Consider the following 17842-nt stretch of genomic DNA (forward strand, 5'->3'; position numbering starts at 1 on the left):
TACTTTTGCCCGGCGTTATAAATGTGATGACTGCAGCATAGTTTTCTGGCACATCTCACAGCTTACTGGACATGAGAGGATTCACAGGGCCGAGAAAGCCCACAGATATGGTGAACACGCAAAGGCCTTTAGGCATCGCTCAGCATTTACAACACTCCAAAGAATTTATATTCCAGATCAACAGTTGGAATGTAACCAGTGTGGCAAAACCTTTAACAGAGCTTCCAAGTTGCTTCAACATCAGGGCATGCACAAGGAACTGAAACCGTACCAGTGTGATGTATGTCAGAAGGCTTTTAGGTTTCGCTCATCCTTTAATACACACCAGAGGTTTCATGTTGGCAACAGACCCAACTTGACTTGGCATCCAAAAATTCGTATTCGAAAGAAAGTCTTTGCCTGTAAATTTTGTGGCAGGGCCTTTCACAGCTTCGCAGAAAAAAATCAACACCAAAAAATTCATATGAGAAAGAAATACTACACATGTAATTACTGCAAAAAGGACTTCAGTCCATACTCAGTATTCCTCAGACATCAAAGAGTTCATACTGAAGAGAGACCCTACAAATGTAATGACTGTGAAAAATCCTTTAAAAGCACCTCAAATCTTAATCAACATAAAAAAATCCACACCGGAGAGAAGTCCTTTTCATGTAATAACTGTAAAAAGACCTTTTCTCAACTCATAGATCTTAACCGCCATCAACAGTTACATACCGGAGAGAAACTTTACATATGTAGTCATTGTAAAAAGACCTTTGTCCGTTTCTCAGATCTAACTCGACACCAAAGAACTCATACCGGTGAGAGACCCTACCGATGTAATGTTTGTGAAAAGGCCTTTGCACATCACTCAAACCTTATTAAACATCGAAAACTTCATTCTGAAGAGAGGCCCTTTAAATGCAATGAGTGTGAAAAGGCCTTTCGCTATTGCTCAGACCTTAAACGACACACAAAAATTCATACTCAAGAGAAACCCTATAAATGTAGTGAATGCCAAAAGGTTTTTAACAATAATTCAAATCTTAATAAACACAAGAAAATCCACACTGGAGAGAAACCTTTTGTATGTAATCAATGTGGAAAAGCTTTTAGCCTCAAATCAAAACTTTCTCGACATCAGAAAACTCATGATAAAAAGATACCCTAAAAATATACAGAAGATGCAAAAAGGTATTTATAAATCACTTTCCTTTTTACCAGAAATTGTACATTTAAACCAAAGATCAACATGCAAAGGTTTTTTTGTCAAAGCCCAATTCTTCTGCATGAATTCATCCTGGATAGAATGTTTTATAAATACAAATAAATATATGTTGAAAGAACAGGGAGATATGATCAGAAATGTACTTTATGTATTCCATTGACTTGATTCTTTGAGCAAAGAATGGCTAAACATGTTCAACCAAAACTTGAAATTGGATAAGAGAGTTCCTATGGTGAGAAGCAGGTTAAGTGGTAGCTGGAAGGGTGTAGTGAAAAGAACATACTCATTTTGCTGTCTGTTCATCATCTTATTTTCACTGGATGAATACATCCTATTTTTAATAGAGGTGGCTCTCCAAAGTTGTAAACTTATGTAGGAAGTGGATGCAACCCTTATCTAAGCGTAATTAAGGACAACAAAAGCCATCTCTTTGGAATTAGAACTACTAGAGAGAAGCAGAAACTTTGCCCATGGATAACGAAAAACAAAATGATCATGATTCAGAAAACAAGGATAAAGAGGGTCAAGACGAGAAATTTAAAAGTCACGGGTTGGTGGGTGATAAGATAGTTTCTACTCCCTTTTCTAAATGGATAAAATTCTGAGACACTCAGCCTCCCTGAGCAGTTAGCACCATTCTTAGATCTATCTAGAGAACCATGTGGAAACGGAGAAATTGCAACAACTCTAGGACTTAGATGCAGGACATGGAGAATCGATTGCTCATAGTGTTGTCTTGTTTGAAATAAGTTGATATCCTGTATGTTTTAATAAATAAATGCTAAGTTTTCTAATATACACCAACACTGGTGTGTAATATTGACTACATTCAGGCCTTGTATCAGAAATCCAATTACACTTTCCCGAATCTGTTCCCATAGTCATTGGTGGCAACTTAGCCCTGTTCAGCCAAGTGGGATGGGCAGTCTAACAATGGCCTCAAGCCATAGAAAGTGATAGGAGGATGATATTCGGTTTCTTCTTTGGGGGTCATTCTCTTATCTTTCTGCTTCCCTAGATAGTATACTGGCTGCTGCAGAGCTAAATTGTTGTATAATCCCTAGATGTGGCTCCTCGTCTAATTTCCTTAGGTGTTTTTATCTCTAAGAAAAGTTGTATATATGGCTCACTTTTTGCAAATAACAGACACATTATAGTTTTATAGGTTTCAAGTTATATATAAACTAAAAATGCAACTAAGTTTAAAAATGAGTACAAAAGAAATGTTATCAATGCAACTATGGAAATCATTATTGGGATAAAAAAAATTGTGCCCTGGGCCCCTTATCCCTAATTTTGGTCCTTAAAATACCGAGCTAGGGTAAAATTTAAAAGGAACTATTTTATGTTTTAAATGTATTAAGAATGTCCAACATGGTTCCTATCAGAGTCAAACTGCTAATTCTAAAGTCTATATTATAAGGAACAGAGAAAGGACAGTTGATAGGACAGGCTAGAAGAGCTTGTTCTGAACAGTCTAGTATTCCAAAGGTGCCATCAGCAGCCTCTATAGAAGCTTACATCCCAGTACAAATTCCTAACATATATTCTTTTCCTTTCTGTATCTGTTGGCCATGTCCTACCAGTAATTCTAAGCCATTAAGTCTCCAATCACCTGAAAAAGGGTAAATGGATAGACATTATGCAAAAGTTAGGCTATTCAAGACATCCTCATTGAAAAATTGAACTTTTTTCTTTCCTGATGGATTTTAATATTAAAATCACATAATTACATTAAAAAACCCCAAATACACAGTTGCTATTGACTGAGCAATGTTCCCCAGAATTCCCTTCCCTTCCCTGTATGTTTCCATTGAGGGCAAGCCACAAAGGGCATGTTTTGTGAAATCTGGAGGGTGGAGGTGGAGAAGCAGTTGTCGTGGTCCATTCCGGCTGCTACAACAAAACTCCCCAGACTGGGTAGCTTATAAACCACAGAAATTCCTTCCCAGTTCTGGAGGTTGGGAAGTCCAAGATCAAGGCAATAGCATGGTCACGTTCTAGTGAAGGCCCACTTCCTGGTTAGAGCTGGCACCTTCCCACTGTGTCCTTACCTGGCTAAAGGGGTGATGGATCTTTGTGGGGTTTCTTTTATAAGAACGCTAACCCCAAATCACTTCCTAAATGCCCCAGTTCCTAATACCATCACCCTTGGGGGTTAGGATTCAACATATATATCTGGGGTGGGGGTGGGAGGATCACATGCAGACCAGACCAGCTGTAATTTTGTTGATGCTCTGAAAAGTTTATCTGCTGGCTCTCCTTGTTGGCATGACACAGTAGACAGGCCTGCAGCTGCTCTCCTTCCGTTCCTTCTCCCTGAGGTACCATGCTGTTTCTCTCTTTAGTAACGCCTTGAAACAGTTGTTTGTATTCAACAGTTGTTTGTATTCACTGTTTCCAGTGTGTCTCCTCTATAGTTCTGGAAACCACTCCATTTTGACTGTGATTATCTGTGATAGCCACTACGATGGGCCCAGCAGTCACCACTTCCTTGTATGTATACCCTTGTGTGGTCCCCTCCCACTGAGTAGCAGGGTTGGTCTGTGTACCAGAGCTATAGGGGATTGTGATAGCTAGGTTACAAGGTAAACGGTGGCTTCCGCCTTGCTTTCTCTTGGCTCACTCACTCTGGCTGCCATACTGTGAGGACACTAAAGAAGCCCAAGGAGAGGTCCGTGTGATGGGGAGCTGAGGCCTCCTGCTGACGGCCATGTGAGAGCCATTGTGAAAGTGGGTCCTTCAAGCCTAAGTCTTTAAATGAGTGCAGCCTTGATCAACAACTTGATTACAAACTTAAGAAAAATCCGGAGCCGGAACCACCCTAGGGAAGTCATTTCCAGATTCCTGAACCACAGAAACTGAAGGAGCTAATAAATGTTTATTGAAGTCTTTCAGTTGCAAAGTTTGGGGGTGATTTGTTACACAGCAAGAGATAACAAATACATTACCCTGTGTTATGGGTTGACTTGTGTCTCCCAAAAATTGATGTTCAAGTCCTAACCCCCAGTACCACAGGATGTGACCTTATTTGGAAACAGATTGTTGCAGGTGTAATTAATTAAGATGAGGTCATACTGGAGTAGAGTGAGCCCCTAAACCAATAGGACTAGTATCTTTATACAAGTAAAATGGAGAATTTGGACACACATGCACACAATGAGAACGCCATGTGAAGACTGAAGTTATGCTGCCACAAACCATGAACTACCAGTAGAGGAGAGGGTTGGCACAGATTCTTTCCCAGCCCCTTCAGCCGGGAGTACAGCCCTGCTGACAGCTTGTTCTCAGACTTCTAGCCTCCAGAACTGTAATGCAACAAATTTCTGTTGTTCTGAACCATCCAGCTTGTGACGCTTTGTTACAGCAGCCCCAGAAAACGAATACGCCTTGTATGTAATGTCTTTTTTCTTTGGCAACTTTTAAGATTTTCTCATATTGAACTGGTTTTGATTTTTATGTGTCTTGAAATTTGACTTGGATGTGTCTTGTGGTTTTGTTTCTAATCCTGCTTGGGGGTTCACTGAATTTCTTGGATTTACATTTTTTCATCAGATTTGAAAAAATATTCTTCCCAGCATGCAGCTTTTCCATCTGTATATTAAATAAAAATGGTAAAGAAAAACAATATAATAAAGGACAGAATCCTGTTTTGCCACAGAATTCAAAACAAGTGGGCACAGATGGACAGATAGTATAGACCTTCAGCAAACAAAAGTACCGGAAAGATACAAAGCAATCCACCAGTTTCATTAAAAAAAAAACAATGAATTTTACAAGAACAAGTAAAATATTAAAACAGAGGGATAAATGTAGACAAATTTGGCACAAAAATTGGTTCTTTAAACTCCATCAGTAAAGAATACAGTTTTCAAGTGAAAAATAGTAAAATCCCATTCATAATAGCAACCAAACCCTTGAAGGGAGTGTCACAGGAAAAGAGCAAGACTGGTGGTACACACGCACACAAATATATACATTCATACATATGTATATGTTCACATATATATAGTGTACACACTCACGCTAATTTTATCAATTAGATAAACCCACTTCATTTTCCCTGGGGTGGGATGCATAATGTGGCAGAGAGGCCAGAAATGGGTTTAGGGAAAAGTCCCACTCCTGGAAATCAGGATTTGAAGGGAAACATTTCCTACGAACTTAATGGCAATCCTGCCTTACTACATATATAAATATAATGTACTTCTAATTGGCATTTTTTTCTCTCAGAATTTAGTAAGTGAGCCTAAAGAACACTTTATAAACATGTTTATTAGAAAATTCAAGAAAAATTCAAAGCCTGGTAGTTGACATAATCAAACCACTGATAGAACAGGGGTGAGTGGATATCAGGAATGACTAACATCAGGGTTCAGAAACACTTCCTAGAGTCAAACATTATCAGAATTCTCTTCACTGCTCAAATATGCTTACCTCTGCATTTCCCCTGCTACTGCAATTGCTGTTTTCTTAACGTGGCTGCTGGAAGCTTCAGGGACACACATTAGCTAACTTTTGTCTCTCTCCCATGAGAAAGGTCTTAGGAAGTGCTTACATTAGCTCAGCATCTAATGCCCATCTGTGGTATAGCCACTGTGAAAAAGAGGATGGAGTACCGTGGTTAGTCCTCTTAATGCCACCTCTGCAGACAAAGGGATTGGAGTCTGGTACTAGAAGACTACAGAGACAGAAGACAAAAACCAACCTGTCTAATCTGCGAATTTAAAACGCCATCAACTGGGAAATTGTACATTACTCAATTATCACAGGAAAATTGGTGTTGATTTGGAATGAAGTGAGGTTAGATCTTCGTACCTTGCAACATATACTGTCAAGTAACAATGTCAAGAGAAATCAATTAATTTAACTTCAATAATGTTTGTCTCATTTTAAAAAAGCACACTTAGCATGTCAGAATTGTTGAACGTTTTCATAGTTCATCATGAATGTTATACCACACTTATGAAACACACCTTTTTTTTCTCTCCTGTGTGAGTTCTCTGATATTAGAGTGAGGGTTGATTTATGCCAGGAAAGTTAGAACATTTCAGGGAAAGGTGGGGGGGACGGCAGTGAGTACACATGTGCACGTGTACACACACACACACACACACACTTCTCCTGCCTGAAAGGGTTTAATCATCTTTCTTCCATGACATGTAAGGCTAAAAAATTAAATCCAACATGTTTTTGTGACACTGGAAATGCACGGTTTTGGGAGTTACACGGGAAACCGTACTCGTCCGCTGAGATAAGGTTGCTATAGTTCCCCAGCATCACATCCGGTACAGGAGCCTCAGGGCAGGGTCCAGCTGCTGCCACTCCTCCTGGGTGAAGCGCACAACCAGCTCATTGAATGAAACCGATCTCTGAAAGAGCGTGTTTCATCTGAAGTAATTAGAATTTAGTGACATAACATATAGGGGAACATCAAATATAAGGAGTCTGCTGTCATGGCTAATGGAGCTATAAAGAGATACTTCGTGGGAGAGTAAAACATTGGAAATATCCTGTCATTGTGTTCACTTTTTAAAAAATTAGTTGTTAAAAATTTACTGAGCTTATACCATGTCCCTAGAACTATTCTAATTTCTCAGATGACTAACTCACATGCGATGCATGATCCTCAAGGAGTGTACATTCTGATAGGGTAGCATAAATAGAAATATAAATCTTTAGTAAAGAGCAATGATGGGCATATGTATAAGATAAAGGGTGAATCTCAAAAGGAGAAAGCTAGTTCCATTTTCTACTATCAGTCTTCTCTGAGGGGTAATACTTTTATTCCTGAAACATAAATAGCATGTTTATGGAGGGATGTGAGCATCAAGAAATATATGCAGGTGTAAAACACACACGGGAAGTTCGGAGCACTACAAATATGTTGGTGTGAAAGGATAATGAGGAGCTGGGTGGGGGCAGAGAAAAGAGGGACTTTTTCTATAACTAAGAGTCTTGAAATTTTTTGGATGGCGCAGCGCATCAGTAAAACACTCATGCACATACAACTAACACGTACTTTTACTTAGACCTTATTATGTATCTGAGTTACTTCAAGCTACATATTAGGATCAATAAAACTGAATTGTTTTCTCATTCTTTTAGCCAAAATACCAATGTGGCTAGAAGTCTAAGCGACCCTTGGGGTGCTCCCCTAACCTCCACTTTGGAGGCCACGCTTGTGAATAACGGAAATCCATAAAGAGCTATTTGTTAGCAAGAACTGGAGTTCTGTGCTCAAATTTGTATCTTAGAAGCAATGTTCTAGAGCATAAGCGTTGGCAAACTACAGCCTCTGGGCCCAATCCAGCCCACGGGGAGCCAAATGGTCAGATCCATTTGTTTACACGTTACCTATGACCGTTTTCATGCAATCACGGCTGTGTTGAGTAGATCTGACAAAGACCATGTGGCCAGCACAGCCAAAAGAAGTTATTATCTGGTCCTTAAACACTTGCTGTCTCATACTCTAGAAAAATGGAAAACGAGTGAAAGGTCAAATTAGAGGGGAAGAAAACTAGGACACCATTGTGTTACTCCTCTTATTTTTATTTTATTTTATTTTTTTTTTTAGCTGAGCCATCCTGCTACCTGTTGGCAGCTCAGCGGCTGCTCAGCTCGGGCTGGACTCGAACCGCTGTTGCTCAGAGCTCAAACTCTTGAGCGAGCTCTTAACCAACTGAGCCACTCGGCCGGCCCTTAGGACACCACTGTGAAACGTGACCACAGGTAGTTCAAGTGGGGGTGGGCAGGAGGGACTCAATGCTACATGATGAGCAAGAGGAACTGACCACTCATAGGTGGTGCAGTGGGAGATGGAACGTCCAGAATACACGTATTTTGTAAGATCACCTACGTACATGCCAGCAAGTGTCATGCTGAGATTAAGGGGGGAAAAAAGAATTGAGCACAGGAAGCTAATGCATTGCTGTTTAAGAGGTTGTGCTTGAAATGTCTGGGGAATATACAAGTAGAGATGATCAGCGGGCAGTTGGATATATAGTTCTGGAGCTCAGAGGACAAAGAAGACAGAGTAGTGATCAAAAGTAATATCTGAAGGCATAACTAATGAGGAAGATCTCATGAACTGATAGGGAGCGATTTTCAGGTTATACTGTTAAGTGGAAAAAGTCAAGTGCAAAAGAATATCTATAGTATGCTACCTTTTACATAAGAAAGAAGGGGATACAAGTAACTTCTCATGCGTACAAAAAGAGATATAGAAAGGATAAATCAGAAACCAATGAAATTGGTTACCTTCGGAGAATAGGTGGGACTAGGTAGAAAGAATGGGGGAACAGAAATGGGGTAGAAGGGATGGGGGGAAGTGACACTTCTCTACATGTATCTTTCTACACGGCTCTGATTCTTACAACTATGGTAATGTCACACGCCCCCAAAATAAGTAATTAAACTCAACCAGCATGTGGAAGGGGGACCACAAATTGAATACCAACAATAACAAATAAACCTAACTACAGTAAGTCCTTTCTTAATGTCACCAATAGGTTCTGGATTTAGGCCAAATGATACATAATGAAACCAATGTTACCACAGGCTAATTGATATAAACCAGAGTTAAGTTCTTATGGCATCTCATCAACGTTAAAACAAAACAACATTGACCAAAATGGTGTTATTCAAGGACCTGCCGTAGATTCAAATTAAATCACATACCTACAGCAAAAAGGATGAAGAACTAAAATAATTTTGAAGAAGAGTATTTTGATTACATTCTGTAAGGCTAAAGATAAGAACTGTACACAAAGATACTCTAGTTAAGGAACGTGTTTTTCTCATGGGGTGTGCAACAGCAATCTTAAACCACCTCCTGTGTATACTTGGATGAGCAAATAAGTAAATATAATGTAGATAATAAGAGCCAGGTTTATCCCTGTCAGACAAAGAAGTTACAAATACGGAAAAGGGAAAGCTAGAATGAGCCCTAGAATAATGGCCAGTAAAGTATCAGGGTCATGAGGTCATGACTTCATGAGGGTTAAAGAAACATTGTCCTATATTACAGGAGGCTAAGGAGACAACCACCAAATGCAATGTGGGACCCTAGGTTGGACCCCTGAACCGAAAGACTTTAGTGGGACAACTGGCAAAATCTGAGTAAGACACATAATAGTATTGTATTAATGTTAATTTCCTGTTTTTGATCACTGTACTGTGCTTTGCCTGGGTGTAAATGTCACAGGAAAACCACTGCATTTCTTTCACAGCTGCTTTTGGCAAGACTGGCCTCTGTGTCACTTGTTCAAAGATCATCTAAGAAAATGTTCACATACAAATGACAGGAAAAGCATACTCATAGCCAATGTAGGATCTATCTCATATTGTCTGGGCCTTTCTGACACAACTTGAATAAACCTATAGGAACATATGATTTCTGTATATTTATGTCAATGTTCCAGTGTTGATCTGATTCTGTTCTCTGATGCTTAATTTTACATATTTCTACTATTTCATCTGAATGTACAAACTACTGTTAAGTCACTCTGAAATCCACTATAGAATGTGGGAAGTAAATCTCTAAACAACTCACCTGGGATTTGTTCATTTTTGGATGTTCTTGAGAAAGAGCCAAGAATGGTGATCCCAGGGCTAGGTAAGGAAGAATGGGAAACAAAATCAATGAAAAAGTTGGCTAACACAGCAGCTCTTACAATTACCTACCAAAAAAGTGGCCCATTTAAGAAAATGGCCTTTTGACCAATCTGGTACTGGAAGGTAAAGAAACATGTTGAGGGAATATAACTTGTCCATTTACAATTCTGCAATGGTCACACAGAACTTTTCATACTGAGTAAATGTAAACAATTGTTTTCTACAGAAGTACTGTCAATGTTATGCCTTTGAAAAAATTTAAAACAACCTGAGTCCAATAGGAGATCAGGTGAACAAAATTTAGTATATACAAAGTTTGGAATACTATTCCAGCATTAATGTTGATTTTAGGATTAAAATATTTATTGGCATGGGAAAATGTTGATATTATGTCAGTTACCTATTTTCCTATATTTTAGCCACTGGAGATCAGATAATCCAGGAGCTCAGAAAAAAGGAATATCAGGCTTTAATATCTTTATCTTTTTGTTTGGTCTCCCTTACTTCAGGTTTCTCAAGAGGATCTTTTGCTAAGAAATGTGTTTTAACTTAAATAGAGGACATACCTTTAAAAAAAGGTAGAGGACATAGCCCTGACCTGGGAATCAAGAGATTCAATTCAGTTCTTGACTCTCTCCCTAGCAACCTTCATGGCTGGATCAGTTATTTACCTTCTAAGTCCTAATTTCAAAAGAAGGCAGAAGTAATAGTTCAAATAAACTTCTCTTTACCTCCATCATGTGATTCTCTTAGGGAGAAATTCAATGACTCCCAAGTGTAGTGATGGACATGGTTTGAGCAGCTCAGGATAAACAGAGAGATCGAGTGGAGATTGTAGGGAGTGACGTGTATATACTTAGGAGGTGATGAGAAATAATTTCCTTAGCTGTGTCTGGTACCCCTTCCCTACAACCCACACACTCACACATCCTCCAACAAAGGTCTTTTCTTGTCAAATCTTCACCCTGCCCATTCCCTTCAACTGCAGCTCACATATTTCTTTTGAAAGTTGAGCTAATACTGCTGAGCTTCAATAATCGATGGTCTCTGAGTATGGGGTTACCACCCAGACTTTGCTCATACTGGGGAGAAAAATTCTGGCCCAGGAACACTTGAATATGTTCCTTTCGGAGAGTCTGCTTCCATGCTGAAATTCTAGGGCGAGTTTTCAGTTCAGAAATATGTTCTTCCAGGTGATTCCTGTTCCTGGGGCCTTCTGCTTTTTACTTCTGGTTTTGTTTCAAGGTGGGCGTAAGGGGGTGCCATTTCCATTAGTTGGAACCTACAACTTGGGAGTCCCAAGGTTCAAATGCCTTTTCTAAAATCTAATCAGGGCTGCTTTAGAACAACACTACAGGAAGCAGAAGAAACTAGAAGACTGAATTATGCCTGGTGACCTAAGAAAATAGGTCAAATAGTTTGATTATCAAAATATATAGCTAATTGTTTCACTGTGCCAGAGAAAACCCAATGAGTGCAGGTAGAGGGGAATGTATATTATAAAGATCATGAGATTAGGCATAAAATAAACCTTGTTTTAAACCTGAAGTCACTCACCAGTGAGTAAATCACTTCCGCTCTCTGCAAATGAGGTTTTTAAATGTGCTCCATACATGGGTGATAATGCCAGCCTCACAGCCTGGTCCTGAGGTCTGAGTGAGATATCTAAAAATCTCTGTAACATAAATAGCAGGGGAAACTTATAGAGAGCACATTATATTGCTATCTCGTTCTACCTCAGAACCACTCTGTGAGGCAAATATTATTCCTATGCTTATTTGACAGATGAGGCAACAAGGTTACTCTAAGTAATATGCCCAGGGGTGCAGTGCCGTTCTGCAGCAGGACCTGACCTGAACCCAAACATCAAGCTCTTAAAATTTCATTCAATGCCGTGAACACCTCCCCCCGTCCCCCACCCTCAAATCCTTCACTGAACATTTTTTCCAGTCAAAGCTACAGCCTGGCCTTTCCCTTCAATGGCAGCTCACAGCTTCCGTCTCCTAAAAGACTTAGTATAAAGTAATTAACATAACGATAACATTTGATTCTCATAATAAATTTGTATTCCTTTCCTACTGCGCTCTAGTACTTTCCAACCCAGCCCGCAGGCGGCAGATCCAAGCGCATCTGTGGACCTTCCGGAATCCGATTTCAGCCATTTGGCTGCACACACCTGTCACCGTCACAGAGCACCTTCTTCAGGCAAAAAACGGCAGCACAGAGTGCCCGCCATGAGGCCTGCAGGTCAGGAGCCCAGCCCTGCCCTCGCTGCCTTTCTCAGGGGCCATCGGAAACCTGCCTCAGGTGCTCCCTGCAGCGGGGTGCGAGGAGAGGCCGTGTCCACCCCTCGCGGACCGAAGCCAGCTCCGCTCCGCCCCACCCTCCCTCCGACCCCCGAGGGCTCGAGCTCTCCGCCAGGCTTTTCTAGAACTTGTGGGTGCACCCGCTTCGCTTGGAGTTCGCACCTGGCCAGGTGACGCCGAAATGAGGAGTTCTAGAGACTGCAGTGCTCACCCCCGGAAAAGCCTGGAGAACCGGCAAGAGCCCCCAGGTAGAGAACCGAAGGGCACATGCGCAGAAAGGGCTACCGGACTCCCCAGGATTTTCCAAAGGGTGCTGGATGCCTTCCCAGGATACATTCCCCATAAGGCACCTCGGCGGCGCCCCTAGCTGAGGGGATCCTTTGAAGAGCTTTTGCTTTAATTATGGGGCTTGATTGATTGCTTTGAACCATTAATACAAAAAGAAAAGTTGCCTATTAATACCTAAGAGTATTTTCCTTTTAAAAAACCATGGATTCTGCTGAGATTTTATCCAGTGGGAGCTTTCTTTAAAAGAAACTTGAAGAGTAATGGTAGACTAAAATTTGCTTTTAAAAAATTATTTCTCAGTATGTGCTTTTTCAGCATACCAGTTACATTTACTTACGCAGATACTTTTATAAGCATGTTCACAGAAGCATGGTTTATAATAGAAAAAAAAGGAAACAACCTAAATGTGCATTGGTTAGGAATAACTAGATAAATCATGGTGCATGTACACAGTGAGATGCTGTGCAAGCACTAAGAATGAATAAGGTTATTTATGTGTTGCAATAAAAAATGCCCATGATATACTCCTAAATGAAATAAGACAAAAGGCAAACAAATATATGGAGCATAATTCTGGCATGATTAGCTAAAGATATGCACATTTAAATACATATGACTGTATAAATTTAGATAAAATTTAGAAAGATGTTCTCCAAAATGCAACAATGGTAATTCATGGGATATGAGATTGTTTAGGAGGAAGAGGGACTTCCACTTGTGCATCTATGTAATTTTTCTATGAACAAGTAAAATGAAAGAAGGATATAAAGGCATTCTTAGACTATTAATTGAATTTGAATTTCAAATAAGTGTGTGTGTGTGTGTAAAGAGAGAGAATACACACACAGATCTTTGTTGAGATAAGCACTGAAGAAAAGACTGAATACAAATATTAAATATTCATCACTTATAGATATAGGCTCATAGGTAAATTTTATTTTTGATGTTAAATATTTTCCTTTTAAAGTCTTTCCTTAGTGTTTCAATAACTTCTGTCTGTCCTCAAGTCATTTCCTTCTGCCATCTTGCCATCCACAGTTGTTTGCTAGGGCTGCGGTCAAAAGGTATCACAGACTGGGTAGATTAAATAGCAGAAATATATTTGCTCACAGTTCTGGAGCCTAGAAGTCTGAAATCAAGGTGTCAGCAGGGTTGGTTCTTTTTGAAGGCTGGCAAGGAGGCCTGTTCCAAGCCTTTCTCCTAGCTTCTCGTAGCCTCAGGCGTTCCTTGGCTTGTAGACGGGGTTCTCCCTGGTCTTCACAGCATCTTCCCTTTGTATGTGTCTGTCTCTATGTCCAAATTCTTCCACCCCTTTTGCTTGTAAGGACACAGTTGTAATAGATTATGGTCCTCCCAAGTGACTTCATCTTGATCGTCTTGCAAAGACCTTATTTCCAAATGAGGTCACATTAACAGGCACTGGGGGTTAAAACGTCAACATCTTTTAGGGGGACATAACACCAACCAATAATTTTCCTGTTAACTCCATTAGAATAAAATTAATTATGACCTCATATTTACTTTGATATGTGTATGGACGTCTCTCTTCAGAGTTAGTTGGACAGTATGACATAGTGGGTCTTGGAAGAGAAGAAATCCATGCAGTGAATCTCTGGCAGAGTTAGTGATCTCGGGCTGATTGCAGCATGCAGGTAGTGCTCCAATAAACATGTATTGAAAGAATGGTTTTCTAAAAAGGGAAAATACTGCAAGGATGAGGAGGAACAGGGAAAATGATAGAGAGAGGATGAAATCTGAGTTCTATAGCTTCCCAGGTCCCCAATTCCAGGGCTCAACCCTGGCCAGCACGGAGCTCAGAGACTGGTTCGCAGAAATGATGAATTAATCAGGATAGTCTAAAGGGAGGGAGATGGAGGAAGGGAGAGGCGGGGGAGAGAGAAGGGAGAGGAGGAGAGAAGAGAGAAGACAAGATAGGATGGAGGAAGGGAGGCTAGGGAAGAGGAAGAAAACGTAAAAAGGCAGACCAGCAAGCAGATATTGGACAATGCAGTTTCCACAGTGGCCAATAGGTGACAGTGTTAGCGCGGGGCAGCCACGGTTGACGACCAGGATGAACTTTGTTGCCCAGGGAGAAGGCTCCTGCCACTGTTGATCTGGGTCAGCTCATCTGTGGTGGGCATCTGTTGTTGGTTTTTTCTTTGTTGTTTGTTTTGGTTTGGTTCTCCTGACATCCATACTGTCTTTTTCTGATAACAAGCACTTCAATTTTCCTTTGGGGGAACTACCCCAAACTTTGGGGGAACTATCCCATTAAGCTCTGCCTTATATACCCACATAGGCTGTACACTGCACAACTCCAGAGAACCTGCCCATTTAGACTGGTGCCCACTGGAATTGAGCAGTGCCCAGCCTATACAACTGTCAGTGTGAGCCATTGAATGATGGCCCAACAAGTTGCCCATCCTACTCCTGGCCTAAGTAGAGCTGATTCATTCTGACATGGATACTGTGAAACAGCTGCCCATTAGTTCCTGCTATGTGGAAATTGTTATGCCCCTGGAACCCAGGGGGGACTATAGCCATGGGAGAGGGGCCACTGGCCAGACAGGAGCTGTGGCTGTAGGTAATGGAATGTGACTTCGGCCCAATATCGGCCCAGAGGGCTGCAGGAACAAATATCCCGACATCTCTCTCCCCTCCCACTTTGGATGACCTGCCAGTACCTCCCACTGACTAAATCCAACCGTCATTGGGCAAGGGAGCCAGTGTGTTACAACTCGCAGACTCACAGAGATCGGACCCCTGCAAAAGAGAGCAGGTGAGAGAACGACCTGGAGGGGAAGACAAGGAGTACCAGGCCCACAGTACCTGGGGTTGTGATTTATTATAACTTTGATGGGGATAGAGTTGCCAGATAAAGCCCAGGTTAACCTGGACTTTGACTTTCAAATAAACAACAAATACGGGCCCAGTCTAAGTATGTTTAACATAAGTACAGTATGTCCCAAGGACACGAAACCCATATTTATTGTTTACCTGAAATTCAAATAGAACCAGGTGTCCTGTATTTTCATTTGCTAAACCTGGCAATCCTAGATGGGAAGCCCCTAAAGCAGCGGTTCTCAACCGTTCACAGGGGTCGCCGGGTACTCGTCTGTGGGCGTATCTGCATGTGGGCCTGGAGACGGATAGAGGAGCGGTGTCTCGGTTCCTAAGACCATCGAAAATATGTGTTTTCCGATGGTCTTAGGTGACCCCTGTGAAAGGTTGAGAACCGCTGTGCCTAAAGGAATTTGAAGCAAAGGAGTAACATGGTCTAATTTAGGATTTAATAAATACATTTATTTATAAAAATCAATACAATTTTAGATTACTATCAATAAGTTCAGAGGGTTCAAGGGCATACAAGTAAGTTCCAGGAGCACTTACACACATGCATGATGTGAAGACTTCACCGACTCGGTAAAGCAGTTGATGCAGGTGAGAGCCTTGACCGACTCCCGCCTGGCTTGGAGGAACCGTGAGCAGATAGTGCATCATGCAATCATGGATCTCCGCAATTCCCTGTCTTCATCTTGCATAGTCCTTTCCTGTTTATGGAGGCCTTTCATGCCCAATATCTCATTCCGTCCTTACCACATTCCCGTGTGGAAAGTAGCTCACATCATTGTTATTACACAGTTATTATGCAGTTGTAGAAACTGAGGCTCAGAGAGGTGTAGTGACCTACCCAAGGTCACACAGGGAGGCAGCAGAAGGGCCAAGGTTACAACTCAGGTCTGTGCAACTCCAAAGAGCTTTCCCCTCTTCTCCAGGGCTCCTGGTTGTCCTAAGTGTGCAGTAGGCAGTAGGTCTGTCTATCTATGCTGGGTGCTTGCTGGTAGGCCCGGATGTCAGGAGGAAGGAGTCCCCAGAGGCAGCCGCTACCCTCGGTGCCTGTCGTATCTTCGCTGGAGCCGAGCATGAAGGTGGTGGACCCGCCTTGCCTCCTGGGCCGTGAAGAAGGAAGCTGCGATGCTGTGCCGCAGGCGGCGGGCGTAGGTCTCCAGGAGGACCGTGGAACAAGCCACGAGCTGCAGAACCCCTGCAGCCAGAGGGGCAGCCAAGTGGGGGTGTTGGGCGGGCAGCAGTGGGCAGCTTGGGGAGGTGAAATGGAGCTCCCACTGGAAGGAGTCGTGAGTTGAGAGGAAGGGGTTCTCCAGAGGCGGCTGATTGAAGAGGAAGGGGATGAAGCCCAGGATGGTGTATGCAGCCTTCATAAAGGAGAAAAAGGCCACGTCAACAGACACTCCAGCCACTCCCCGTCCCTCACCGCTAACGGACACTGGCAGGGCTGGAGGGGAACCGCCTGCCCTCATCCACAAAACGGCCACAGAAATAACCCTTGCCTTCTGGGGTTTCAGGAGAATCACATGAGATCAGGAGTCTGAAACAGGCTTTTTGACAAACAAAAAGCACCGTACAAGGGCTATGTTTTTACTATTACTCCCTTTGAAGAGTCATAGTTTATATAACTCTTCAAACAATTTACTCTTCAAAGAGTAATTTTATTATTACTCTAACTTAGAGAAAACAAATTAATGTTTACGGGACATTTACTCTTTGTTGAGCCCTTGATGAATACTTTAATGTCTTTTCCATCAAATAAGCACCAGCCTATGAGGTTGAGCCCAGCATAAGCCTTGTTTGAAAGATGCGGAACCTGGGTGGCCGGTTAGCTCAGTTGGTTAGAGCGCAGTGCTCATAACTCCAAGGTTGCCGTTTCAATCCCCACGTGAGCTGCAACCTCCACAACTAGATTGAAACAACTACTTGACTTGGAGCTGATGGGTCCTGGAAAAACACACTGTTCCCCAATAATAATAATAAAAAAAGATGCAGAACCTAAGGTCATGCAGTGGGTTACATGTGGCTGACCCAGGGATGGTTTCGAGCCAGGGTGGCTCTCAATATCCTTCTCAGGCTCTCCATGGGGTATGATGGAGCGAGGAAGAATGGTGTCTAGAAAGGTAGGGAGGCCAGAAGTTAACCCTTTGAACTTGGGAGTCAGACTTCTTGGATTGGAGCCTGGTTCTGCCCAGGAGCCAACTTCTCCCTTAGGCACAGTCCTGGGCACCACAATACTTCTAGGGGGCCTACGAAAATATTTTATTTTCTTTTAAAATCAGAATTTGAAAATGAACTTTTAAGTTGGAGAATATGTTTCACCACATGATATTAATACATTTGTGTTTATACCAATGTCGTCATTAATATTTCCTTTTATGGAGCAAGGAGTCCATGAACGTGAACATGCCTAGGACCCCCAAAAGTCACAGTGCAGTCTTGGTTCTGTCACTTACGGGTTGGATGAATTTGGGCAAGTTCCCTAACTTCTCTGAGCCTTGGTGTTTTCATTAGTAAACTGGCAATGGCTGTGACTCCTTTCTGACAGGACCACAGTGACAATTAAATGAGTTAT

At 41.8% G+C, this 17842-nt stretch overlaps 2 protein-coding genes across 2 annotated transcripts in view; both read right to left on the minus strand.

Moving 5' to 3' along the window:
- LOC109379906 (zinc finger protein 510-like) overlaps positions 1-12408 on the minus strand; it is a 55922-nt gene extending 43514 nt beyond the window's left edge. Inside the window, exons 1-3 of the mRNA XM_019636914.1 lie at positions 12295-12408; positions 9765-9823; positions 5648-5806 (exon numbers count right to left, since the gene is read on the minus strand). The gene's annotated coding sequence lies outside the window, so the exon portion shown is untranslated. The remainder of the gene's footprint in view (positions 1-5647; positions 5807-9764; positions 9824-12294) is intronic.
- A 3567-nt stretch (positions 12409-15975) lies between these two features.
- OCSTAMP (osteoclast stimulatory transmembrane protein) overlaps positions 15976-17842 on the minus strand; it is a 7309-nt gene continuing 5442 nt past the window's right edge. The window contains 4 exon segments of the mRNA XM_019636915.1: positions 15976-16049; positions 16052-16136; positions 16138-16277; positions 16280-16634. Coding sequence (XP_019492460.1) covers positions 15976-16049; positions 16052-16136; positions 16138-16277; positions 16280-16634 — 654 coding nt within the window.

Source organism: Hipposideros armiger, unplaced genomic scaffold (genome assembly GCF_001890085.2).
Source record: "Hipposideros armiger isolate ML-2016 unplaced genomic scaffold, ASM189008v1 scaffold_31, whole genome shotgun sequence".
NCBI classification, from domain to species: domain Eukaryota; kingdom Metazoa; phylum Chordata; class Mammalia; order Chiroptera; family Hipposideridae; genus Hipposideros; species Hipposideros armiger.